We start from the raw sequence: 26,871 nt of genomic DNA on the forward strand, positions 1-26,871 counted from the left end.
AATATAATATTCATATTATATTCATATTATATATACTCATTATATAAATTGGAATTATCGCCGTTAACGCATATTTTTAAAACGAAAAAACTATATATATATATGTATGTTACATTACTTTTTTATGATAGAAAATTGTTTTTTGTAAGCTAATTGTAATTTCTTCTTTTATTTTCTTATGAATTTAGAAAAACTTATTCTATCTATATTTACATATTAGACTAGTGCACGGAAGTAGTATTTGAAAAATTATGTCTTTCATCATATCTATTTATTATTTCGACATTTGTTATTTATTTATGAAATCTAAATTCAACTTTGACTTTTGATCTATGTTGAATATATTTAAATATTAAAAATATTTTAAGTGATATGATATACACAATGTGTATGTATATAATATATTATTGTATACAAATGTATTATTTTTTTTATTTTATTTGTATTATTTTGTTCTAATTAACTAATAAGATTAAAGACAGAAATTCAAGATATTAGATGGTATATTGTACATTACTACAATATAATATATAATATAAAACAAATTAGGAAAAATTATCGTTATAAAAAATGGAGAACAATGAATTACATTTACATTTTATTCGCATTCGCACAAATATTCATCATTGTCTTCACAACCGCATAAGCAACATTCGCAATATTCACTGTCTTCACTATCTTCTACCTTTGGTAAATCAGCTAGTTGCTTTATAGTTGGTTGATATTCTTCCGAAGGATCTAATGGTTCATTACTGCAATTACATAGTGTATCTGACAATCCATTTGCGCATTTGCCCTTACAATTGCATCTGCAATTTCCGATTGGACGTATATTGCAAGGCAATAAAGGACAAATTTCACAAGGACCTTTAAGATCGTAAGATAACATATGTGGTTTGCACCCTGTACGAATACCTATAATTATTTTTCATTTTAAATTGTTTTCATGATTAAAAAATTATTTAACATAATTTAGTTTATATACCATGTTCTTCCATTTTATAACGCGGTTGTTCGCAGAAAGGCTTTTTTAAAGATGTAATGCAAGGAGGAATAAATTTAGGCATACAAACTTTTTTTAAAATATATTCAAAATCTTGAGAAGTAAAACAAGGCCGATGACATTGTGCCGATTTTGATTTAAATGTTGATGATTTATCATCTTTTGACTTCTCAGAAGTAGGGTTTTCCATTTTCTATCGAAAAAAAAAAAATGGATCATAAAATAAATATCAATAAATAATTTTATGATATTTATATTATAACAAGTAAATTTTTATATATCATTTTCAACATTTAATGTCGTAGGATTTGCACTTTTCATCTGTAATATCTGTTCCGTTTCCGATTTCTGATTGCCTGCCCACCAATTTGACATCCAGGAAGATCTTTCTTTAACTTTTTTTTCGGATAATTTTGGATTAGTTCCTTGATCCTGTTTAATATTTTGTCCCGATGTAGAAATCAATACGTCATCATGTCCCTGTATAAATATGAATAAATAAATTTATTATGAAATTATTATTATTATTATTATTATTATTATTTTTATTAGATGAAATTTCTTTAAATTGAATATATATTAATATATCAAAAATATATAATATATATAATCGAAAAATTAAAAAAAAAATAAATCTATATTTTTTGCTTATTATTGCATTATTTATTATCAATAATTTTAAGAGAAATATCTAATTTTAATATATTTGAAAATTTTTCGAATTTATTATTCGAAAACAAAGCTTCAAATGAAAAAAATTTTATTCTATATTTTCGATTCGTATGGAATCCTTTTTCCTATTATATTAGATATTAGATATATTAGAATAATTTTTACTAACAGTTTGTTTTTGTCTCTGCTTTTTTTTCATTTTTGATTCATAATCATTTTGATTAGAACATGCATATTTTTTACGCATATAAGATTTCTTATCTTGAATACAACTTATAATTTTTCTTCGATCACAAATATTTTGATACTCTTTAGATGTCAACAATCGATCCATATGTTCTTTAAATATCGTTTCCTTTTGTTCTAATTCTTTAATGCAATTCTTCAAATTTAATTCTTCTTTGGCTAATTGACGAATCTTTGATAAACAAAGTAAGTCTTCGGAATGTATCGAATGAAGACTTGGAGTAGTGTAAGATCGTATTTCCTTCTCTAATTTATTTACTGTATCGTTCAATTCCTTATTCATAAGTTCCAAAGATTCTAATTCCATTTCCGTTTCTTCCAACTTAACATCAGCTTGAATGATTTTTTCCTAAAATTAAAATATCCATAATTTTTATATAAATTATATAAATTTTATATAAGTTAATAATTAATTTATAAAAAGTACAATAAAAAATAGATATATTTAATAATACGTCAAATTTTATAACGAACGCAAAGATTCAAACACACACACTAAGATTTACCCGCTGAATTAATCGCTGAATTTCAATCGTTCCGTACATGCAACTCGTCGGTCTCCTTGTTCAGATTCTTCACCGTATTCTTTAGATTTTCGAGAAGTTTTTCGGTTTGATCCGGATAAGGAGCGAATTTCTTCATGATCTCACGGATTTTACAATACGGCGCATTTTCACATTTCTTCGACATCCACATATTATATGCCATCAATGCCGGAATTGATCGTTCCATTGTCGTGATTTTATCTTTTAAATATTTATGCCGACCAAGAAGATCGCAACGACGTTCCTCCATTTTCGTTGTGATATCCTCAAAATATGGCGAATGGTGCTCGGTCGTTTTCGTATCTGATTTTGGACCTTCAATAAAAAAAAAAATTAAATAATTATGTTTTATTAAAAATATATTTCATTTGTAATAAAAAAAAATAAATATTTTGTGTCACTTACATTTACATCGAGACATTTTTGTTTGTTAAAGAATAGTTCTTTTCCAAAATAAAGAATTTATCACTTTGAATTATATTATATATAAATAAGTATATACTTTAAATCTAAACAGGTTATTATGATTTCCTGCACAGAATTTTAAATGTTTCAATATATCATTTTAATCTTTAAAATCATAAATTATAACAAAATTATATATATATCTGACTAAATTATCTTTGAAATTTTGATATTAAATGTGAATGTTAATTTTTTTTTTTTTTTATGTATTTTCTGTTGACGGTTTCAAGTAGAATAATATATATATATATATATATAAATATGTATATATATATATTTATTTATTTATTTATTTTAAGTCAATGTTCTCAACAAAGATACATTAAATTGAAATTAGCAATGGTACTGTTCTTAAAAAAAACTATCGAATAAGATCGTATGTTTTTTCAGATATTTTCGATCATTTTTGATAGTTTTACGCGCAACGAAAATCAGCATGCATTAGTATAACGTTTTTGCGAATTGTTCAAGATGTATTAGATTTCTTCAATTCAGAGAAGAAAATATAAAACATATTGAATTCTTTGAAATCTGGAGCAAATCGAAGTAGATAATGTTACCTCTCGATATAGTCATGAGTTAGTAAAATTATAAAATTAAATTCAAAATAATATACATATTATATATTATATATAGTAAACTTGACAACACTATTATTCAAATGAATTTTTATGTAACAGAAGAACGGAGGACTTGACTAGTCGTGACACGGATGACGATAAATATTCTTTGTTAACCGGAACTAGTACATCTCTTCAAGATAGCACCGGAAGTACAGTCACAGGCTCAATTAGAGCCAACTACGAACGTAATTTTGAAGATCGTGTATTATATGGACAGAGCGGTGGACGCAGATTTAGTTATAAAAAAAGAAAGACTTGCAGCGGAAATGGAATATTTAGTGCTCCTCCCGGTGTCAGTCCCCATCATGTTAAATCATCCATTATCCGTCGCAATACAAGTAGAGCTTCTAAATTCTATACATATTCTATCATATATATCTTATATATTTTTTTAAATAGTTGTATGTTAAAATTAAGAATCATTTTTATTTTTTTCCATAATAGATGGATCTCGATTAATTTTTGTATGGCCACAGAAACCACCTAGAAGTAGATTGTTAAGAATTTTAGCTCCGCTCATGCATGGCATTCTCATTGGTTTTTTATTTATGGATGCTATTCATCTTTGGCCAGGAGAATTTTTACCTACATCGTTGCCTTCTATAATACCTGTTCCTTTACCACCTGTAAAATGTAATGTAATTGAACCACGATGGTTTGACAATAGTTAGATAATGCAATATTTTCATTTTTTTGATTTTGAAGTCGCGTAATTTAAATTCTTTTTTCATTATTTAAAATATACAAAATAAATTATAAGAAAAATTAAAATGTAAAAGAAATATATTAAAACACAAAATTATAAAAAAAATTGTTTTTAATAATATATAAATATTAATGATTAAATAACCTATAAATGTTAACAATTTTTTTGTGTAAAAATATGCTTATGCGCATCATTATAATATAGTTAATACTTGGGAAAGAGTGAATACGAAAGATATATTTTGAGCAGTGAACAAAAATGTCAAATCAATATCTATTTCAAAAATGTGGATTTTTGCGTGCACCTTTTGCTATTGGTGTTGGTCGTTATGTGTGTCAATTACAAAGAGTAACTATAAAATTTTGTAAAAATCACGGTGCTAGTCTTGGAGCTAGGTAAAATATTTCCTTACCTAACCTTATTTTCACGATTAAATTTATATATATATATATATATATATATATATATATATATAACGATATAAAAATAAAAAAAATTATGAATTTAAAAAAAAAATTAAAATTACTTTTTAATATTAATATATTTGATTTATTTTTTTCGACATACGTAACGTTTTAATATTAAATTATAACCTTCTTTCATAAATACCTTATATCATATATACATATATACATATATACATAAAAAAAGTTTTTTTTTATTATATAGGAATTTTATAGAACATGATTTAATTAATTATGCAAAAGAAAATCCTGGAGTTGTAGTATATGTCAAACCAAGAAGACATAAACATCCAATTTTAAAAGCGGAATATTGTAAGTCTATTATTATTTTGAAGAAATAAGATTTAAATATATTAATAATAATAAAATAATTAATTAAAAATTTAAAAATAATATTTAATATAGATTTATGTTATTTATAGTAAATGGAGAGACACATTGGATGTCTATTGCTAATTATAGTAGAGAGGATATTATACAATGGATGGAATTATTAAAAACTCAGTATCATAATGGTCCAGATTACAGATTACTTAAATTATGGCACACAGATTTTCCTTCTATTCAAGGACCTTGGACACCTTTTACTTTTAAAGAATCATCTTTGAATCAAATTCAATTTCCAAATGTAAATATTCAATTTTTTGTTATATAATGTCTTTTCTATTACATTTTTTAAATATTTTTATAACTTATATTACATTTTTATATATATTATATTATATATATTTCATTTATTTTTAGAAAAAAATTGGGGAATATATTAAATTAGAACCAACAGCTACAGAGGAATTGATTAGGTTGTTTAAAGAACAACAAGAAGCTGAAAAGCTCAATGAAGAAAATAAGATTCAAGAAAATATTAGTTAAATGATAATTTTCAAATGTTAAATAATTAACTGAAAATTAACATATACTGAATCAAAATTACTATAGCTTCTCAAAATAACATTTGATTTGTTTATTTTTATATAACAATAGAAAAAATTATATTTATTTAATATTTCAATAGAAAGAAAACTTTTATATATCCAATCATTAAAATTATATAATTATTATTAGATTGTGATTATTAAATAAAATTATAAAATAAATATATAATTTATAAATTTACTTGATTATTTATTAGTGCATATAAATATTTTTCAGGCTTTACTATATAATAAAATTTTGCATAAAATTAATGTATTTAAATTATCAAATATAATGTATGCTCCAGACAATCACATAAATAACAATCATATAAATATTTATTTGTGCTTTATCTTTTTAGTGTAAGCATTTAGTGACTAGTATATTATATCATATGTATATCATATGTATATCATATATTATATCATATGTACAATATTTTTGATGTATAATATATTATTAATAATATATTAATAATATTAATAATATTTATACTACTGTCAGAATTATGACAGGTACATAGATTTTTTTTTTGTTTTTATGTATATTTTATATTTTTTTAATTACATAAAAATATGTTTTATCATTTTTCATATAAAAAAATTGAATAATTATATCATATATAGCACCAATATTTTGAAACGAATTATGCCCAATTGAAATAATTTTACTATTTTGACCAACTATATTACACTTTAAATAAATTGTATTATTATTATTATTATTATTATAATATTTAATTTCCATATAACTTATAAATATTCATTCATAATAATTCATTTTTCTGTGCGATTTTGTTAATATGTGCGAACTTCATAGATAAAAAAATAAAAATATACATATTCTACATATATATTTAATTATCAATTATTTTTAGTATTTGATATAAAAAATATTAATACAAAATATTAAGATAATATTAAATATCTAACTTTAATTAAAATCTATAATGTAAATATTAAGTAAAACATGAATAAAATATTCATAATGTTTCATAAACATGGAAGATTATAACGATTTTATAAAAATATAATTAGAATATTCTTTTTTAAATTGCATAGTAATTTATGCATATGTATATCTTTTTTTTAAATTATGATAATATTAATTATAAAAATAGAAAATAGAATTAAACGCGCTTAGACTACAATAAATGATATTTTAAATAATCTTTAAGGGATGGGTACAGTAGCATAATCCTGGTATGCTAACTTTTTTCTTTGAGAAATATGAATAAATAGTTTATTTCTTACACTACAATAAAAACTTTATCATTTTTATAGGAAAAAAAATGCAACTTTTCCTGTAATATCAGATAGATTTAAACATTCATAATTATTTATCAAAATAATGGGATAATGAGATGATTCTAAATATATAACAATATAAATAGGATGAATTTGATGCTACATACAATCATACGCACAAAAAATCACACACCATCAACATATCATTCCTTATTAAACACTTCATTGTATATAATTGTATATAAATAAATTTATAATGCCTCATTATAGAATCTTGGTATTAAAAACTGACAAATGTTACCTGCAGTATTTCAACTATTTAAATTCAATTATAAATATTAAGATAAATTTTGTACTCTAATAATTTTTTTGTAATAAAATAAAATATTGCGATAGAAACCAATTAACATGACGCAACATACCATATTCGTAAAATAAAACAAATTAAATCATGCATATCTTTCTCCTTTCGTACAGATAAATGTCCACAAAGAAGATAAAATAGCATATCAGGAAAAATATTCTCGCTTAAGCAAAATATCACACACTATATCAATTAAAAAGTGTGACTAGACATGATTTAATTTATTCGGCTTTAAGTCGTTTACTAAATTCTTCTTGTTGTTTTTCTCGCCATTCCTTTTTCGGTTTTGTTCGTTTAAGTTGACCATCCCTAAAAATAATAATATATTAATTTTATTATAGAGTTATATGTAGAATTTGTTTTTATTTAAAATAACTTACCATTGTAAATCTACTAAACCACCTTGTCTTGCTATCACAGACTTTACTCTATTTGCAAAGTCAATAGCACTCTCTCCTTCATTTCTATACATCGGAGGAAGGTACCAAACATCACAAACTATAGCCCAACTCGACATAGTCATATATAAATATTGAATCATAGAATATCGACTACTATTCCAGAATGCATCTCCAAATCTTGGATCATACTGTATGAAAGACAATGAAATTAATTATTTAAATGCTATATAAATATATTTTTTATATGTAACTATATTTTTTACATATATACAATTACCTTTATCGCAACAGGATAGATTACACCACCAACTTCAAAACTTCCTTTTTTAAATTGCATAACTGATGTATTATTTATACAAGTGCCTTCAGGAAAAATAAGTATAGGTGGATTTGTAGGATCAGAAATGTGTTTTTTTAATCTAAAATACATTTATAAAAGTCTACATACATAAAATATATTATAAATAATATCTATATATTAAAAATAAAACAAAATTTACCGTTTTGTAACAGCTTCTCTATCTTTAACTTCACATCGTTCAAACCAAATATGCGGTGACGCACGTGCTAAAGCTCTTTGTAGAATTCCTAAAAATCCACCATGCCTTTGACCTATCTAAAATAATATTTATTATTGAATAATATAAATTGTTGTTCATCAAAATATATTTTTATATAATGAAAATTTAAATAATGATAACAAAATAAATCAAAATTAAAACATGCAATTAAGAAAAAGTAAAATAATTGAAAATAATTATTAATTTATTAATCAATATGATAAATGATAGAAACATACCAAAGAATAGCAATTATCGCACATCAGTACTAGGACATCTATAGGAGAAGTGTGATTTGCCACACAGATACCCCTAATAGGACGATTTTCTGGGTTATGATAAGTTATTACTGAAGATAGCGCACTGGACAATACACCAAAGCACATTATGGAAACTTTATAATTTAACCATCGCTTGAAACTGCCCTCTGGGACATACCCCACAACAGCTGTACATGCTGTCAGCCACATTACCTGTAAACCATAAGCTTTGCATATAAGAAAGTATATTCTATTCTTTTTGTATTGACGGTGAGTAGTTTACCTACAAAGCAAAGTTACAGGAATCTGTTACCTGCAACATTCATGCATTTCAACTTTCAATAGGCAATTACTAATCATATTATAGCAGGATTTCCCAGATTATTTCAAGAATATTATTACAATATGCTGAAATTTAATTACTAACAAATAACAAATAAATATGGTAACAAATTCTCAACAATAATACCCAATAAACAACAAATTTGGATATTTTTATAATGATATATTACCAAAGAAAATGTTGTTTGTGTGGATAAGATGGACACGTCGATTGTGGAAGTGTGATTTGCTACACACATTCCTCCAGATTTTGGTTTATATTCTGGATTATGAATTGTAATTGTAGCTGATATAGACTGTGATAATATTGTGAATGCTATGATACTAGCTTTGTTGTATATCCATTTCTTTATAAAACCATTTGGTAAGAAGCCAATAAGAAATGTTGTAATTACAATATACAGTACCTAAGAAGCTTTGATATTAGTTAAATTGGAAATGCTAAATTTATATTTGACATGGACATTTACTGAAGCAAATACTTTCAAAATAGATGCATTAATAGAGCAGAATTGTGGAATGAAAATAAGTTAAAAATTGAATATTAATTCTTATATAAATATTTTTTTTTTTCTAAACTTAATAATTAATCATACATCCTAACAAGTTATTTCAATTTCAATTTTAAATATTGTTAAATACAGAAAAGTCAATGTACTTACCCCAACAAAACAAATGAATATTCTTAAGGGAAGAAGAAAGCAGTACCGCATAACAAATCCACACATCCATATTACTGTTAGCTTCCAGGAAATGAATTCATAATGTCTATTTGTTCTAGTTAATAGATTCCAATTCTAACAAAAAATATCAATTTATCATATATTAAAATATCAATTTATATTTTTTAAAATCTAGAAAAAAATTACCTTCAATTCTTCTGCCTCGAAACGAGATGTTACCTCATCTTCAATAATAGCCTCTACACCAGCTTTAATATAATCCAAACAGATTGCAGGTTTGAATTCTCTTTTTAGTGTTTCAAATGAATCTCTACGCATAAGACTCTATAAAAAATATTTTAAATCTATCTTATAAATAACATTTTTGTAAATAAAAGCAATAAAGTAAAATTAAAATTATTTACAGTAGTTGTAGATGTTTGAGAACTTTCTGTTTTTGTTTCTTCCAGATGATTTTTATGATTCTGCATTTCCGGCTCAGGTACCAAAATCAAATCTGTCGATCTGGCTATTACATTGCTACTTAACATCCCATTTTGCATATCGTTTTCCGTTTTCCAATTTTGTACATTCTGTTTTTCGACATGCCGCGATTCGTTTTCTTCATCGGCATCCTGGTCATTTTCTGTCCAAGTACCGTTTTTCTTTTTTACGTTCTCTATATTTTGTCTGCCATACTGAAATAAAAATATATATATATATATATATATATATATATATATATATTATAATCATTTCGATCAAGTTTGAATATTTTTAAAAAATATGTGATATGCATTTCTTGCTGAAAAGAGATTTGTCAAACACAACAAGAACAATAGACTTATTCACTAGATAAATATAATTCATAAGGAATGAATATCATCGTAAAATACAAGTACCTATAGAACGAAATATGAAAAGGATATTCTTAACAATAAAAATTATTTTATTATTTATCATAGATAAAAATAAAACTGGACAATATTTTTTTAAATGGATTAAAATTTATCAGATCATAAAACTTATGTCTGCTTTCGTAAAATATTTTCATAAATATTATTTATATTAAAAAAAAATGTATACTTTAAAATTTACAATTGCATTTATTATCTCCAATTTATCTATAAAACATTCATGGAATAATTATTTTCATTTATTTAATATTTCCATTTTTTTAAATGATAAAAAAGAAACTAATTCTATTTCAATTATGATAAATAAAAGATTAGATTTCAAAAAATTATAATTAAAATGATAAAGAAATGAAACAACAAAATAAAAAGTGATAAAATAAATATAAAAATTATCATTATAATTACTAATTTAAAAAGAAAAAAAAATTAATTTCGCATGAATCGAATAATACAATATAAATTTATAGAATTTATTATAGATTACAAATTCATATAAATTATACATATTTTTGTACAAACAATTTTCATTAAAAAATTATCAGTTTTATCGTAAAAATAAATATATCTTATTTTATCTTTAAAAGAAATAAATTTTATCATTTATTTTTTATTTTTTATCAAATACGAATTTTCTGTATTACATATATAATCTAATATTGTAAAATATTTTATAAAGAATTATTTCTTTTTTTCTACATAAAAAAAAAATTATATACACATAAGAATTTAAACTGCTAATATTTTTGATAAAGAAGTTGTTATTATTTTATTATTCATTTCTGAACAAACTTTATCTTTAAATTTATTTCTGAAAATGTAGATTTTAGAAAAGAATAAATCTTGATGATACGCATTTGTTTTATATAATATATTATTGATTCTTAAAAATTGATCAATCACAATAATTATGGAATTTGAAGTTCAAATTTAAATAAAATATAATGAAAACTCAAATTGATAAAGTATCTATTATATATATTATATATGATGAAAAAATTTTTGGACTTTGCACTTGACAACGATTTCTAGTTGCTATAGAAACATTGAACGATTTATATATCTTTCTTTCTTTGATTATAGATATTTTAAAATTAAAATTACAATTATATATATGATTATATATATGATTATCAATCTTTTTTATATATTCAAAGTAATACGTATGAAAAAATATGTATGATAATAGAAATAAAATATCTATAAATGAGTGAATTCAATATTGCAAATCATGCAAAAATTGTGTCAACAAAACAAATTAAGTTCTTTTACAAGTAAAATTCATTCATTTTTTCACGTTTAAATTAAAACATATTTACGTAATGAACATTGTTTTTATATTTTAAAACAAAAAAATAGAAATTTTTGTATAAATAAGACGATATGATACATTTGAACACATTTTTCTTCAACGCGCAATGCATTTTTTAATTAAATATAATCATAAAATTCACAAGAGAGAAAAGAAAATATCATTGGAATACATTTTATATTTAATAAAACTTGTTTACATAAAAAAATATAAATTTTAATTGATTAAAATTTCTTATTATATTAGGAAAAAGAACTTATAATTATAAAAAATAAATGAAATAAATACTACTTGAATTCAATTTGAAATATAATGTATAGTAAGTATAAAGTACAATAGCACAAAAATAAAGAAATAAAAAAATTTTTTAAATAAAGATCCATAAATAGTACATATATTAAATTACATAGAATTAAAAAATTTTTTTTCATTAAAATTAATTAAATTGGAATATATTTAATATTTAAATGAAATTTAATATTCAATATTTAATATTTAATGTTTAATATTCAATATTTAATATTTAATATTTAATATTTAAAGCGATTTTTATAAAAATTCCATTATAATAATTTTTATTTTAATGTCATAAATATCTTACAAGTTTTTTTAATTAAAAAAGCATAATAATAGCAAATATAAATTTTGTTTGTTTTAAAATATTCAAATAATAAAAAATTTTTTTACAATAAAAAATTTTATAATAAGAAATTATTAATGAATAATTATCTATATTTCAAAAAATATTAAAAAATATTAAAACAAATAATGTTCGATATAAATCATTATATAATTTATATGATTATATTATTTTTATATTATTATTGAATGATTATTTTCAAATATAAACCTAATATTTGTAACATTTGTATATATTTTATATTTTGTTGAATACTTAAAATAAATTATAACAAATTAATTAAATTTCTAATTTTCTAAAATTATTATTATTAAATTAATTATTAAATTTTTAATTTAATTATTAAGAAAAAAATAAAATTGGAATGTTATTTAATGATAAATGTGTACTTATTGATGATTATAATAAATGATATTAACAACAAATAATAATAAATAACAGAAAAAAAATGCTTATCGAAAATAACATAACATTATATATATAACATTAATTAATTAAAATAATAATAATATTTAATAAATTTAGAAATTAAAACATTGATTTCTATAAAGATTAAAATTAATAAAAGTGAAAAATGATTTATTTCTATTAAAATCAATATATAAAAAACTATATAAATCATTCTAAGAATGTATATATAATAATATATAAAAATATATAAATATAAATATATAATAATATATAAATTAAAATTCTAATTGATTAATATTAATATTTATATAAATATTTAAATATTTATATAACTCTTGATCGTGATTTTTTATTTTTATAATATATATATGCTTTTGAGCCAATTGATTAATATTCAAAACATGTCGAAAAAATTCTTAGAAGTTTACGATTTTGAAAATAATAAATAATGATTATTTATTTTTTAAAATAATAATAAAATGTAATAATAAAATAGTAATAAAATAAATATTTTAATAAATAACATGATATATTTTTTTAAAGAAAATATTTATATAAAATTTATGCTTAAATTTTATTATTATATCAATATGTCAGAAATTATTTGAGAACTTCATAATTTACATCGATTTTATAATTTTAAATCGATACGAATTCATACGATATAAAATTATAGAAAGTTTACCAAAATATGTTTCAATTAATCTCAATTTAATATCTTATTATACATGCTATATCATTTATTCTTATCATTTATTATTCTTATATATGCTTATCATTTATTCTAGTATAATTAAAATATATAAATATAAAAAAAAATAAGTACGAAAGTTATCAAAAAAATATAAATGCAAAAATAAAAAATTGAGTAAAAGGTTCAATATAAATTCAATAATAAAATATTTTCGTTTTACTAATTCATATTTCATTAAATTGATTAATATTTATTATAATCTGGAAAAAATAATGTATTTATATATATTTAATAATTAACTATACCTAACATAATTAACTATAATTATAAATTTAAAAAATAAAAACTAAAAATTATAATTAAAAAAATTTGAAAATATATTATAAAAATAAAAAATTATGATATATTTATGATATAATAATAGTATAATTTAAGATTTTGAAATTATTTGATATATATATATATATTTGTAAAGAAAATTTGAAAATTAATAATATAAATTAATAATAAATTAATAATAAGTTTTAAGTATAAATAATAAATATAAAATTTCTAATTATTTGAAGATCAAAATAAACTTGAAAATACTGTTTATTTTAACGTTTATATAGTTATAATTAACATAATAGTTTAATAATTTTAGATATATCTTAATACTAAACGTATCTTATATAAGATTATGAAATTTGAACATATATCAAAATAAAATGTAAAAATTTTTAAAATATTTTATATTAAATGCCACTTATTACAGCTACTTGTTGATTTTTCAATAAATATTTTTAAATGAAATACATTTATTTTAATAGTAATTATATTTTTCATTAATCAAAAATTAGCATATTGAAATAATAAAACTTCTAAAAAAATTTTTAAAAATTAAACATTATAATGCAGTAATATAAATTAAATCGAATACATACAAATGAATAAAATCCAAAATGTCTACCTCAAATTTAACTTTATCTTCAAATTTATATACTAACAAAATAATATTTTTTATATTTAAAACATTTTTTGCTCTAAAAAATTTTATTGTAAATATGAACATGATAAAATCATATAATCTTTTTTATTTTTTTTTTCAAAATAAAATCATATAATTTAATTCTGTTTTCAATTCATAAACTCATAACGTGTCTTTAAATGAATAGATAAGTACGCAAATTTGCTCTATGATCTTCTTACCTCAAAAAGTGTTAACAGCAATTTTATATATAATCTTCTAACCCCAAGTGATTTTCCGATAGATGCCAAAAAGATTATGGCCAGTAAAAACATAAGAAAAGGTGTCAAAAGTAAAGAAACCGCTAACGACATCACCATCCACAACGGCGCCATTTTGCTTACTGCCGAGAGTCAAGCAACAATCGAGAAAGTTAAACGATTGTTCACTCAAAACCTGTGTGTATGAATATTATAGTGAAATATGAATTGAAAATTTTCGCTGTCCTCTAGGGACTATTAAAAGAAATAAAGACAATAATAAAGAACACGAAAATATTTTATTATCTTGACTACGATGTCATATTATCGATTTACAAAGGAATGAAATAATTATAATAGAGTGAGAAAATATATTTAAATGTTACATTACAAACATAATATATAAACAAGAAATCTGTATTTTCCACTAAAAATTAAACATAATAATTTTTCTTTAAAAAAAAATTGAACAATGTTTAATAAATTGATTTTCTATATAACATTTATGATCGAGCAGAATAATGAGAGAAGAACAGAAATAAAATAAAAATTGAGCCATCTCCAGAATGCTATAGAAACGTATATAAATAAGAAGAGCAAATAATAACAGGAGAATAGAAATAAGATAAGAATTGATCATTTATGTCATTATTTTTCAGACATAGGATAAAATAAAATAAGAATTGAATATTAACACTATCTATTGGGTATTTTTAAAAATGATTTTTTAAAAAGTTATTTTTAATATTTAAAAGATGTCAGTAATAGTCAATTTTTACTCTATCTTTATTCTTCATTACTATTTGCATTATATTTATATAAAGTATTCCAAAAATATGGAAAAACTGATATAAATAATTGAAAATTCTCAAGATAATTTTAAATAATATTTTGTATGGATTTTCGTTAAAGCTTTGTTAATGAGATATTAAGAAAAAAATACTAGTCAATTATGAAGTGCGTAAATTAATTAAGTAACAAATAATGTTGGATATATGTTGTCGAGCACAAATATTTTAAGAAAAGTATGAAATATAAAATTTTTTATCGACATAAAATTATATCGAATTGTATCTTATTCAGAAAAAATGAATAAATTAATTGATTATTTATAAGACATTTGTATCCGATTTTTCTGTTTTTTTTATTATCTTCCATTTGTTTTGTCATCCTTCCATCTCGTTTATTATCCATTTTTATAAAGATATAATATAATAATTTAACATTTAATGATAAATTTTTCATTCTTTGCCTTTCTTTTCATTGTTCTCTTTGCTTTGTTGTTGCTTGAATAGTCTACACATCTATGCTCCGTGATTGGCCAATGTTTTTTTTAATATTTCATCAATAAAGTTTTAATAAAAATTTTTGTAAAGGAAAATGTTATTTGAAATTATCTCAGAAATCTCTAGCTAACTATATAATATTATATTTTTTTATATATTTTTATATTTTTGAGACAATCTGCATATATAAAATTGATTTTTTTCATTTCTATCACATTTCATCTTTAGTTGTATGTAAAATGACCAAAATGAAAAAAATGGATATATTAGTTTTTGATTGATGATACCATTTTTTCGAGAAATTTTTGATATTGAATTTTTTTTAGGCATAATTACGATAATAAAATAAATTGTTGAAATAAAATCTTATTTTTAAATTATTTATACGATAAATCATATATAACAATAAATAATATCTTTCGATTATCATTAATTTATGCAAGCATGATTGATAAAATAAAAAAACATTTATTAATAAATTATAATATATTCTATATTTTTATTATGAGTAAGAATCATGATATTTATATAAAAATTTTTAAATAAATATACATTCAAGCAATATAATATTATATTTATAGAATAATAACTGGTTTTAATATTCAAACAATTCGCGGGAAAAGATTCAGATTTCATAATCAGAATTCTCTAGTATCTAATACTTAATACATTGAGAAAATGTCGTCTCTTGAAGCAGGTCCAAGACCAGTACAAGTATCTCCTTTAATTAAAGTGAGTATCGTTTATTATAATGCATTTTTAAAAATTATTTATATTGGAATATTACAAAATACTATTTATTTGGCAATGCTTTGTTGAGTTTTTTTTGTTATAAAAATGAATAATTCTGAAGAAGTAAATTTTAAAATTCATTATATTACATAATTTTTAGAATATTAAATAAATAAATTTCTTAAATATTAACCTAAATATATGTAAAAGTTATATTTTATTTATTCTATATATAGTTCAATATTTAATGATAAATTAATATTAAATTTATGTTTCATTTTCTAACCTTTTTAAGAGAAATTAAACGAATATTAATTAATATTTATATAAATAATATATTTTATTAAATGAATTAAATAAATATTAAATAAATATTTTTTTCTTTTTTTTAATTATTTATTTACATATTTATTAATATATTTCATATATAAACATTTAGAATTATATCTTATGAAATTATTGAATTTTTTGTAGTTTTCTCGATGGACTTTCTTGTTAACTGGAATTCTATATGGTGCTTATCATCAAAAAAGACTTAGTAAAAGAGAAAATGCTCTTCGTGAGCAAGAACTTAAAGAAAAACCTATTAGGGATGCAAAATTAGCAGAAGAGAAAAAGAAGTTATTGGAAGGTAAAAAATAAATTTTATTTATTTATATTTTTAAAATCATAATTGCAAATTAATAACTTTAATTATAATCATAATTTTTTTGTTTCAGCTGAAGCAAAAATGATAGAAGAATGGTCAGGAATAAAAAAATAAAAAATAATACATTTTCAGTAGTATAAATGTGTATTTTTTTTAAAATTAATATTATATCTTTAAAAAAATCATCATGTCAATTTTGATTTATTACAATAAATATTAAATATAAACTTCTTATTGTGTATGTGTATATATATTAAATATAATATATATATATTAAATAAAATAATTTATATGATAGACTGTAATTACATCTTTAATTTTATATTTCTTCATATTTACTTTCATATATGTAAAATTAAATAATTATATTTCAATAGATATAATATTTTGCATTTTATATATTCCATGAAAAAATTTTTTAAATCGTTAACTTATATAAAAAAAAATTTTCGCCCGAACAGGGACTCGAACCCTGGACCCTCAGATTAAAAGTCTGATGCTCTACCGACTGAGCTATCCGGGCGATTGAATCAAAAATTTGCAAAATATATACCTACTCTTAGTACTATAATAATATAAATAATATTCTATAATAATATAAAATTAAAATTTATTTAAATATAATATAAATGCTATAATATATATATATATATATATTTTATAATTTATATAGATAATCCTAGTTTCTTATATATATAATTTATCATTTATAAAAATTAATTTCTCAAAAAAAGGTAGTTATAGACAATTTTTTAATAAAAACTACAATTATGCCACATATTTTATTTTATTCGTTTTTAATTTTTAGTAGTAGAAGTTATTAAAAACAATATTCTTTCTGTTTGCAGTTTTATATTATATAGTTATTAAAGTAACAAATAAAATTATTGAACATAATGTAAATATATTTTTGAATATATATATAAAAATATATATATATAAAAATAAATATTACAAATATAATGAAATATATTACAATATTCTTATAAATAATTTTACTTTACATATTTTTATTGGTTTTATATATCATAATGGAATGAAGAAAATATTAATAATAAAGAATATTCTTACATATATACAAATATTATATCCTTATATAATATTTAAAATGCATCAATAAAAAATATTAAATTGAAAAAATAAAAAGCATTGGATATAAAATATTTAGAATGTATATATATTGTCATAGAGAGAAAAAGCTTAAATGTTTTTGGTCCAAAAAATATAACTTTTTTAAATATACAATTTTCTTTTTAAGCTATAATTATTTCTGTTTTGTTATTATTGGTAATTAATTGCAGAAGACTTCCATTTGTTGGACGTTCTTGATTTTGTGACCATTTCCAAAAGAGACTAAAAGACAAAATATTATTTGTAAAAAAATAAATTTAAATACATAGAATAAGAAAAAATATTACTTACTCTGCAACAAATTCAAGTGAGGTCCATTTAGATGTATCAGCATTAGGCATCCATTTTCTATTCATAGGTGTATCTAAAGTGACAGGTAAGATAGAAACAACAAGAGAATCTTTAGGAAAACCACTATCTTTAGTTGCTAAAGATTTAGTAAGTTGATGAACAGCAGCTTTGGCCATTCCATATCCAATCATTCCTGGTGTTCCTGCAAGTGCAGCTTTAGCACCAGTTAATGATAAAAATCCTCCTTCTTTTAAATGATGTGCAGCAATGCTAGCAGCAATAACTGAACTCCATACACTTTGCTTCCACATAAGTTCACTATTTTTTACAAAATCCTTATGAGCTGCATTTCCACCAGCCCATCCACCAGCCACACATATAATTGCATCTAATTTATTTCCTTTTAAAATATTTGTAACTTGTTGCAAAATATCAGCTTCCTAATTAATAAAAAGAAAATGTATGATTTCAAGAATTTATCATTTTATTTAAAATTTTTATAATTTACATAAAAATAAATAAAAATAATAAAAATTATATTAATAATATTTAAAAAATAAAAAATAAATAATTTAAATAATAAAATATATAATTTTTATAATAATATATTAAATAAATATAATATAGAAACAATTACCTGTTCTTGCCAATTATTGTCTGACTTTACAATTATATTTGCATCAGCTTGTTCATTTGCTTTCATATCAATACAGCCAACCCACTATGATTATAATATAATTTTATATATAATATTTTTTTTAAGCTTAATAAAAATTTTATAATTATAAATCTTATATAGAATGTTTAAAAAATATAATATGATAAAACAAATATTTTTAATTTTATGAAAATAAGATAATTATAAATATTTTATTTGTTTATATAATATAATATATTTAAATATATTTATTTAAATATATTATATATAATATTATATATATTTAAATATATTAAATAAATATATTTAAAAATATAATATATTTAACAAATATATTAGAGATATAATATATACAATGTGAAAATATACATATGTACGATGTGAAAGAATAAGAATGGCCTTGATGTATTTTTCCTATACAAGAAAGGTTACATGAATAGTTATAACTAAAAATAATTTTTTGTTGAAATTATTTTTTTATAAAAAAAGTACATATTTAATTTATTTTAAAATATATAATAATATGTATTTAATGATATAAATTATTTATTTAATTATAACTAAAAAATAAATATATGTAATTTATTTATAATGAATTAATTTATGAGTTAATAACATCCATTGTAAGTACATATATATAGATATGTATTTATATATAGATAATAGTTAGAAAAGACAAAAAGAATATTATATTTCGTAATATTCAAAACAGTGCGCGAAAAATTAGTTCGCGATTTGAATGTATGAATTATACAAAAATGTTATAAAATTAATATATATCGAAAAAATTATCGATTTAAATTTAAGTTTACAAGAATATATAAAATAATTTTAGAAGAAGTATACCTAGTATATACATACTATGCAAACAAATATTTATAATAAAAAAAAATTTTCTTATTTATAAATCTTCATCTAACAATTACCTAAAATTATGTAGTAAATATTTAAAATGAATAAATTGTTAACATATGCACAATTGATAATTTATTTCTAATCAAATAAAATTAATTAATAATTTATATATATATTATTTTCAGAAACAATCAATTAAAAAATTAAAACTTTTATAAAAAAAAAAAATCAGTTCTATTAAATAAATATAATAAAAATGATATTCAGATTTTTTTTACATATTGTAATAATTCATTATTACTATTATTATTGTTATTATTACTTACCCAACTTTTCGACTTGAATTTTGAAATACAAGCCGAACCTAAAGCACCTTTACCTCCATATACAAAAACACGTCCAAGTATTGCCTCCATTGTTCAATAAAAGAAACAACTTCGCGAAATATGCTTCGGGAATTGCGATTATATACGAAAGAATACGAAGTCATACGAGAATCTTTCGGAAAAGTTCGTAAAAGGAATGCTAGATTGCCAGATTTCGGCACAAACTATAAAAACAGATTGTCAACTGAGTAGTCGATATTGTTTCATTAAAAATTTTTTGAATTATTTTACATATAATATACATACAAATCTTGAAATTATATATTATAATTTATGTTAAAAAAGTTGAAATGATTTGTAAGTTTAATATGATATCATACTTTTATTTGTATAATTTTTGTAATGTTAATGATACTTTTTGAAAAATAAAAGCTTTTAAATATGTAATCAAGTTATTTATGTAAATTTCTTATCTACATATAATTTTTCTTCATATTGTATCATTCTTTCAAGAAATTTTATTAAATAAATAATTAAATAAATTGATTTAGTTTACATAAAACAATATGATCATATTTTTTATATTTGAATTTCCCACGCATATTTATAACAAATGTGGCAACACCGCAATGACAGAGACCCTGCCCGCAACGTTCTCCGGGAGCGTAGGTCTAGTGTGACGTCACGGTAGCCTAGTTGGGTTAGGTTTTACGCTGGAAATTCTAACGAAAAATTTTTTGTTTGACGATTAATGTTTTTCCCATTGTATCTGCTACATCGAGCGACGTGAAGAGCTAACGCAGTGGCGAGCAGTAATCATATTTCATAAATCGTTCGATCGCGAGACTTCGCGCTATCGGCGTATATGAGATTTTAAACGGAAAATGAATCGACATGACGGTACGTACGTGTGTGCTGTTTCTGACTAGCAAGTCAGCCTTCACTTCACACACTAAATTTGTTTTATGTTGATGGCAAAATTTTTTGATTATGGGATATTTGGGGATGTGCATAAAAAGTTTCTGCAGACTCATCGTCGAGGTTACGAAATCGACAATGTATGAGATTTTTCCTAAGACATTTCTTGTAAGCTCTGTACCAAAGGGTCTAATGTCAGAGGCCAGATGGCAGCACTTATAAAAAATTTACTCCAATTTCTTTGGGTTTATAATGCTTTTTGATGATTGTACTCAATTTTTTGTGATGTCATCGTTTTTTGCTATTTTAATTATATAAAATGAATAAAACGTATAAAAAATATTTATTGATTAATTATCAAGATATTGTACCAAATGATTTCTTTAAAATTACTTTTCTTGTTCAATTCCTTTCTCTTTCTTACAATGTTAAATCTTTAAAACATATTGGAACATATTTCTCTTATTTTATATGTTTGAATTAATTTCTTTTTTTGATTTTTCTTAACTTTTATATTTGTATTTTTTAATTAATGCATTATTTATTATATTCTTATAATATAATATTAACATCCAACGTAATTGTAATAGATTTTTACATTACAATATTAATATGAAAATAATGAATAAAAGAATATTCAATCATCATCATTACTTATTTAATATACAAATAAAATTAGCATATGTATTCTTTCATATTTATTTAATATTTATACATGTTACATAATTGGAATTAGAAATATTATATTGAAGTTTAAAAATATATGTATTAAGTTTTAAAATTTTAACATATATATACATAAAATTCAAGATTCATATTAATATATATATATATATATATATATATATATATATATATATAAATTTTATTATATATAAAATATATAATATATATAAATTAATTTTTATAATATTATTATGATAAAGTAATATTGTTTCTTTTAATTACTTATAATATGTTTGTGCATATGTGTGTGTGTATATATATGTATATATATATATATGTATAACTAATCTAAAAATAGTATACATAAATTTAAAAAATTATGAATATGTATGTGAATATGTATAATTTTTTCAAGTTCTTTTTGATTCTAAATATCAATTTTTTATACATACAAACAAATTAAGCTTTAAATAATATATTTAATTATAAAAATATTACATATTTATATATGTATATATATATATATACACATATATATGTTTTAAAGTAAATTTATTTATTTAACTTATTTATATTTGTCTTTAAATTAATTTTTTTATTAATACAAATAATTAAACTATATATACTTATCTCTTTTAATATTTAATTTTATATTAAAAATTATATATATTTAAGATAAACTTAAGTAACCTATCTATCTTTAATAGATCTAGTTCAAGGTTATTATATGCATATGCATTAGATGTATATATGAAAGATATATAAATATTTTTTTAAAGTTTTATTTTTCATTAAAATTTTTTATGTAAGTTTATTTATTATAATTATTATTATTATTTATATATAATATTCTTTGTGTATATATTATTTAGTAATTACTATATTAATTTATTAATAATATATTTATTATTAATAATAAATTTAAATTGTAAACTTATTAATATAAAATATGAATTAATGTATAATTTATTTCAGGGGTAAGTTGTGACGCCTGCTTAAAGGGGAATTTTCGGGGTCGCAGATATAAGTGCCTCGTATGCTACGATTATGATTTGTGTGCCAACTGTTACGAAGGAGGTGCCAGTACTACACGTCACCACAGTGATCATCCTATGCAGTGTATACTTACTAGATCTGAGTTCGGTAAGTTGATTATTAAATTTTATATACGACTATAATTTCTTCAAACATATTTAATATATATAATTAATTTTTTTTATTTAATTATTATTTAATAGAATTATATTATGGTGGAGAGGCAGTAAGTGTAGAACAGCCACAATCTTTAACTTGTCCTTATTGTACAAGAATGGGTTTCACTGAAGCTACACTACAAGAACATGTTGCTGCAGATCATTCAGATACTTCATTTGAAGTTGTATGTATATATAATATAATACTGTTTATAATGCATTCTATAACAAAAATTGTAAATTTTAATTTTGTGTGTTGTATAGGTTTGCCCAGTGTGTGCATCTATTCCAGGAGGGGATCCTAATAACGTGACTGATGATTTTGCGGGTCATTTAAGTTTGGAACATCGTAGTGGACCAAGAGATTTGATCTCTTTTCTAGATGAACCAGCTTCAAGTAGATATACTGGTAGACGGATAACACATTCATCTAGAGTTGTTGGTGGGCCACGGCCTCGCAGGTATATATATTCTTGATATTTGATTATTCAATTAAAGTCTTACAATATTATTTATAATAATGCATTTATATAAATATATATATATTTATATATATTTTTTTTATTATATATGTATAAATATAATAAAAAAAATTGTTATAAATTATTATAAATATTGTGAACATTATAATCAAAATTGAAAAGAAATAGAAAAAATTATTTTTTGTTAAAAAATAAAATGTGTATGAGAACTACTAATTTATTAATTTATTTATTTTTGTTTTAATATTAATTATTATGAATTATATCAGTATATTAATTCTTTAATATGTTGATGCATGTATCTTTTTTATCACTTTTTGTTTATTATACATTAATATTATAATTTATCAATCATTGTCATTACTTATTTATTAAAATATAGTAAAACAATTATTATATATTATATAATAACTGTTAAAGCAAAATATGTTTTTATTTTTAAAATATCTAAGAAGAATTAAAAAAATAGCAAGATTTCAGCTTCAGTTCATCATCATCTCATCTTAGATAATGTTCATTGGCGTATCATTGGACCTGCAGGTCCAATATGCATTTCAGTTCGTCTGGAGGATTGAGTCCGAGTAGTCGAGAAGGTATAGATCCAATTACAGAATTACTTTCTCAATTATCCGGTGTTCGTAGAAGTGGTGGAGGAACTGGTCAGAGTTCGTCAGCACCAACGCAATTACATCAATTGCAAATGCAGCTACAGTTAGAACGACAACAAGTTAGAGTATGTCTAATTTAATATATATTAATTTAATATATATAATTTAATACAAAAAAATTTTTCAATGAAATGATTTTAATTTACTTAATAAAAAAATTTTATCAAAGCAATTTTTTTTTAAGATATATAAATAAAAATATAAATTTTTATAAATACTTTTTAGGCTGCTAGACAACAATTGGAGCGGTTACCTAGGAGGCAGACTCAAGTTCTTGGTTCTGCAAGTTGTGGAGGAATTATTAGTGGAAGTGGTCATTCTACTACTATGACCAATGTGGTAGCAAATAGTACGACTAGTAACAATAATACAAATAATGTGGCGAACCCGTCCGGCGTATCATCTACCAGTTCACAAAACTATATGTTTCTATTGCCAAAGTATGTATTATATTCTAATGTTAATATATAATATATTTAGACAAAAAATACATCCAAATTATTATTTGATATTTAAGTATTTTTATAAATATATTTTTGCGCATTATAACCGCGCATATATATTTTTAAAAATCTTTTATCTAAATTTGCAAAATTGCATGTCATGATCAATGCGTGGGATGCCAAAAGCATTTAAGATTTCCATGAAAATATGGTGAATGAAACAGATCTTTTTTTTAGTCTTCAAAAGACAATAATTTTGTGTTTATTCAAAATTTTATTTAATTATTATATTGAATATAATTAATTCTATAAATATTTTTTTCTTATTTTTTCTTTTTTTTATAGATGTATTACCAGTTCTCTCTCTGACTCACAGTTGCAAAATATTGAACGTGAAAGTGCAAATAGAAGTCTTTTTACGTGCGAACTTATTCTTGGAACGCTTTGTCAAACATTGCCGGAATTAACACAGGAACAATCTGTAGCACAAACACCAGTATCAAGTGCAACTACTGCTACAAACAGTCCCGAAACACCAAATGCTAATTCTTCCACAATTTCTACAAAGAAATTAAATGTAACTCAAGAAGCGAAAAGGGATCAAACAATGAATAAACATGTAACGCAGACATCTACGCAACAATCACATACTGTTCAGACTACTACTGCTGGTAGTGTAGGGACAGGTCTTCAAAGTCAAGGATTGCCTCCAAATTCTAATAACCTTGCGTTACAAAATACACCTATGGTTCAAACACTGATGCATAGTGTATTACCTGAATCATTGGTAAGTATAAATAAAAAAATATATATAAGTTAAATATATAATGTTAAACATATAATTAATGTTATTACTCATATTAAAGAAATATGATAAATATAATTTAGCAATTGTATTTTATTATATAGGTATTGCAGGAACCACTGTCACTACCATATAGTAGAACTATCAGAGAACCGATAGTAACTCCAGCGCCAGCGTACCTTAGAGGTGGAGTTGGTCCAGTTGGCGTAACAGGTCCTTCACGTAGGAAGCCGGTTAGAGCTGTAGATGGCAGAAACCAATCTACGGAACCTCCGCCCCCACACTAACCCTTCCTTAGCCCGTACCCATCCACCCTGATTCCTCACAGGACCCTCTAGCACTAGTCCTAGCACTGTTTAGAACACCTCATCATTATTGTTATTATTATAATATTATATATTAATAATTATTCAAATGCCCTCCTCCTCACCCTCCCTATCTTATCACTTCTCAAAACTCTAATCTCGCCATCTTTTGTCGTTATGTGACATGGAACAAGGGCAAGGGCTGATTCGCCGACATATGCAAATAATGTAAATAACTCACTTCTTGCAGTCATATATACTCCTCGCCAGAGGTTGAAAACGGTTATAATATGAGTTCGGATTCTCGGAAACAGTTGTAAGAACCGACATAATGTAACAGTTGTAGGTGAAGAAAGTTCTGAGGGTGCAGGGCCTATATCGGTTATGGATACATTTCTGGAATTTGTTATGTTTTATAAATCAGTTATGTATCAATTCTGTACGTTTCTAAAAATACATTAATTATATATCAATTTTGAATTGATTGAACATTAATTTAGCACTAATTTAAGATATTGTTAACACTAACATTATTAATTTTTATAATATATCAGTTAAATATTAATTTTGTAACGATTATAATTATTGATTATTTGTCCTTTTAACAAAATGATATAGAATATTTTTTATAAAATATATAAAAATATTTATTTCTATAGATTTCAAATCAAAACTATTCATCAATTGCTCAAGAATATATCTGTATTTCACTTTTGGTCCATTTATTTTAACAGTTATTCTTCAGAATTTGTTTACAATACATTTTTTTATTATGAATTTCTTTATTTGCAAATCAAAATTTGTTCTCGTATCT

At 21.9% G+C, this 26,871-nt stretch overlaps 6 protein-coding genes and 1 non-coding gene across 13 annotated transcripts; 3 read left to right on the forward strand and 4 right to left on the reverse strand.

Annotated features, from left to right (window-relative positions):
• Positions 1–485: 485 nt before the first annotated feature.
• On the reverse strand, positions 486–3,625 carry LOC551946. 3 transcript variants are annotated; one of them, XM_006561030.3, is made up of 7 exons: positions 3,492–3,625; positions 2,872–2,997; positions 2,465–2,781; positions 1,845–2,270; positions 1,295–1,483; positions 986–1,196; positions 486–915 (listed from the first exon to the last, which is right to left on the reverse strand). In XM_006561030.3, the coding sequence occupies exons 2-7, from the start codon at positions 2,885–2,887 to the stop codon at positions 599–601; spliced, it is 1,476 nt and encodes a 491-aa protein (XP_006561093.1). In that variant the 5' UTR covers positions 2,888–2,997; positions 3,492–3,625; the 3' UTR covers positions 486–598. The 3 variants fall into 3 exon arrangements, with proteins under 3 accessions (XP_006561093.1, XP_026301226.1, XP_026301225.1); XM_026445441.1 differs by lacking the exons at positions 2,872–2,997; positions 3,492–3,625 and having other exon boundaries at positions 2,428–2,781; XM_026445440.1 differs by lacking the exons at positions 2,872–2,997; positions 3,492–3,625 and having other exon boundaries at positions 2,416–2,781.
• A 138-nt stretch (positions 3,626–3,763) lies between these two features.
• Positions 3,764–5,977, forward strand: LOC409269 (39S ribosomal protein L43, mitochondrial). 2 transcript variants are annotated; one of them, XM_026445443.1, is made up of 6 exons: positions 3,764–3,892; positions 3,972–4,187; positions 4,465–4,655; positions 4,930–5,036; positions 5,147–5,352; positions 5,469–5,977. In XM_026445443.1, the coding sequence occupies exons 3-6, from the start codon at positions 4,519–4,521 to the stop codon at positions 5,592–5,594; spliced, it is 576 nt and encodes a 191-aa protein (XP_026301228.1). In that variant the 5' UTR covers positions 3,764–3,892; positions 3,972–4,187; positions 4,465–4,518; the 3' UTR covers positions 5,595–5,977. The 2 variants fall into 2 exon arrangements, with proteins under 2 accessions (XP_026301228.1, XP_026301227.1); XM_026445442.1 differs by having other exon boundaries at positions 3,778–3,892; positions 3,999–4,655.
• An 887-nt stretch (positions 5,978–6,864) lies between these two features.
• On the reverse strand, positions 6,865–14,813 carry LOC409270 (glycerol-3-phosphate acyltransferase 4). Of its 3 annotated transcripts, XM_392789.6 has the most exons (10): positions 14,632–14,813; positions 9,898–10,170; positions 9,680–9,817; positions 9,473–9,607; positions 8,981–9,217; positions 8,448–8,681; positions 8,149–8,264; positions 7,926–8,067; positions 7,628–7,836; positions 6,865–7,556 (listed from the first exon to the last, which is right to left on the reverse strand). In XM_392789.6, the coding sequence occupies exons 1-10, from the start codon at positions 14,782–14,784 to the stop codon at positions 7,469–7,471; spliced, it is 1,725 nt and encodes a 574-aa protein (XP_392789.3). In that variant the 5' UTR covers positions 14,785–14,813; the 3' UTR covers positions 6,865–7,468. The 3 variants fall into 3 exon arrangements, with proteins under 3 accessions (XP_392789.3, XP_006561095.1, XP_016772305.1); XM_006561032.3 differs by lacking the exon at positions 8,981–9,217 and having other exon boundaries at positions 7,248–7,556; XM_016916816.2 differs by lacking the exon at positions 8,448–8,681 and having other exon boundaries at positions 7,248–7,556.
• A 1,698-nt stretch (positions 14,814–16,511) lies between these two features.
• LOC551861 (ATP synthase subunit e, mitochondrial) lies at positions 16,512–17,492 on the forward strand. The gene is made up of 3 exons (XM_624246.6): positions 16,512–16,667; positions 17,142–17,298; positions 17,387–17,492. The coding sequence occupies exons 1-3, from the start codon at positions 16,614–16,616 to the stop codon at positions 17,428–17,430; spliced, it is 255 nt and encodes an 84-aa protein (XP_624249.1). The 5' UTR covers positions 16,512–16,613; the 3' UTR covers positions 17,431–17,492.
• Positions 17,493–17,766: 274 nt separating this feature from the next.
• On the reverse strand, positions 17,767–17,839 carry TRNAK-UUU. The gene has a single exon. It is a non-coding gene; the product is annotated as a tRNA-Lys (tRNA).
• A 631-nt stretch (positions 17,840–18,470) lies between these two features.
• Positions 18,471–20,735, reverse strand: LOC409160 (dihydropteridine reductase). The gene is made up of 4 exons (XM_392684.7): positions 20,578–20,735; positions 19,376–19,459; positions 18,739–19,178; positions 18,471–18,669 (listed from the first exon to the last, which is right to left on the reverse strand). The coding sequence occupies exons 1-4, from the start codon at positions 20,665–20,667 to the stop codon at positions 18,570–18,572; spliced, it is 714 nt and encodes a 237-aa protein (XP_392684.3). The 5' UTR covers positions 20,668–20,735; the 3' UTR covers positions 18,471–18,569.
• Positions 20,736–21,202: 467 nt separating this feature from the next.
• LOC411694 (E3 ubiquitin-protein ligase KCMF1) lies at positions 21,203–26,554 on the forward strand. Of its 2 annotated transcripts, none has more exons than XM_006561034.3 (8): positions 21,203–21,477; positions 23,137–23,304; positions 23,400–23,539; positions 23,619–23,815; positions 24,395–24,569; positions 24,730–24,944; positions 25,293–25,734; positions 25,857–26,554. In XM_006561034.3, exons 1-8 carry the CDS (start codon positions 21,462–21,464, stop codon positions 26,037–26,039), a joined length of 1,536 nt encoding a protein of 511 aa, XP_006561097.1. In that variant the 5' UTR covers positions 21,203–21,461; the 3' UTR covers positions 26,040–26,554. The 2 variants fall into 2 exon arrangements, with proteins under 2 accessions (XP_006561097.1, XP_395162.2); XM_395162.7 differs by having other exon boundaries at positions 21,207–21,477; positions 24,377–24,569.
• Positions 26,555–26,871: the final 317 nt, after the last annotated feature.

This window comes from Apis mellifera, linkage group LG15, assembly GCF_003254395.2.
Source record: "Apis mellifera strain DH4 linkage group LG15, Amel_HAv3.1, whole genome shotgun sequence".
NCBI classification, from domain to species: Eukaryota; Metazoa; Arthropoda; class Insecta; order Hymenoptera; family Apidae; genus Apis; species Apis mellifera.

Bases quoted from the DNA above. Each gene is read 5' to 3' on its own strand.
- LOC551946 (XM_006561030.3), bottom strand. The intron at 2,271-2,464 runs GTACGGAACGAT...TTTTAATTTTAG, and splicing joins AGGAGACCGACGAGTTGCAT to GAAAAAATCATTCAAGCTGA. The intron at 916-985 runs GTATATAAACTA...AAATAATTATAG, and splicing joins TTATAAAATGGAAGAACATG to GTATTCGTACAGGGTGCAAA.
- LOC409269 (XM_026445443.1), top strand. From the start codon at position 4,519: ATGTCAAATCAATATCTATTTCAAAAATGTGGATTTTTGCGTGCACCT. The intron at 5,037-5,146 runs GTAAGTCTATTA...TGTTATTTATAG, and splicing joins AATTTTAAAAGCGGAATATT to TAAATGGAGAGACACATTGG. The intron at 5,353-5,468 runs GTAAATATTCAA...ATTTATTTTTAG, and splicing joins ATCAAATTCAATTTCCAAAT to AAAAAAATTGGGGAATATAT.
- LOC409270 (XM_392789.6), bottom strand. From the start codon at position 14,784: ATGGCGCCGTTGTGGATGGTGATGTCGTTAGCGGTTTCTTTACTTTTG. The intron at 8,682-8,980 runs GTAATATATCAT...TATGGTTTACAG, and splicing joins CACAAACAACATTTTCTTTG to GTAATGTGGCTGACAGCATG. The intron at 8,265-8,447 runs GTATGTTTCTAT...ATATTATTTTAG, and splicing joins GCGATAATTGCTATTCTTTG to ATAGGTCAAAGGCATGGTGG.
- LOC551861 (XM_624246.6), top strand. From the start codon at position 16,614: ATGTCGTCTCTTGAAGCAGGTCCAAGACCAGTACAAGTATCTCCTTTA. The intron at 16,668-17,141 runs GTGAGTATCGTT...AATTTTTTGTAG, and splicing joins AAGTATCTCCTTTAATTAAA to TTTTCTCGATGGACTTTCTT. The intron at 17,299-17,386 runs GTAAAAAATAAA...TTTTTGTTTCAG, and splicing joins GAAAAAGAAGTTATTGGAAG to CTGAAGCAAAAATGATAGAA.
- LOC409160 (XM_392684.7), bottom strand. From the start codon at position 20,667: ATGGAGGCAATACTTGGACGTGTTTTTGTATATGGAGGTAAAGGTGCT. The intron at 19,179-19,375 runs GTAATTGTTTCT...TTTATTAATTAG, and splicing joins ACAATAATTGGCAAGAACAG to GAAGCTGATATTTTGCAACA. The intron at 18,670-18,738 runs GTAAGTAATATT...TTTGTCTTTTAG, and splicing joins TCACTTGAATTTGTTGCAGA to TCTCTTTTGGAAATGGTCAC.
- LOC411694 (XM_395162.7), top strand. The intron at 23,305-23,399 runs GTAAGTTGATTA...ATTATTTAATAG, and splicing joins ACTTACTAGATCTGAGTTCG to AATTATATTATGGTGGAGAG. The intron at 23,540-23,618 runs GTATGTATATAT...TGTGTTGTATAG, and splicing joins CAGATACTTCATTTGAAGTT to GTTTGCCCAGTGTGTGCATC.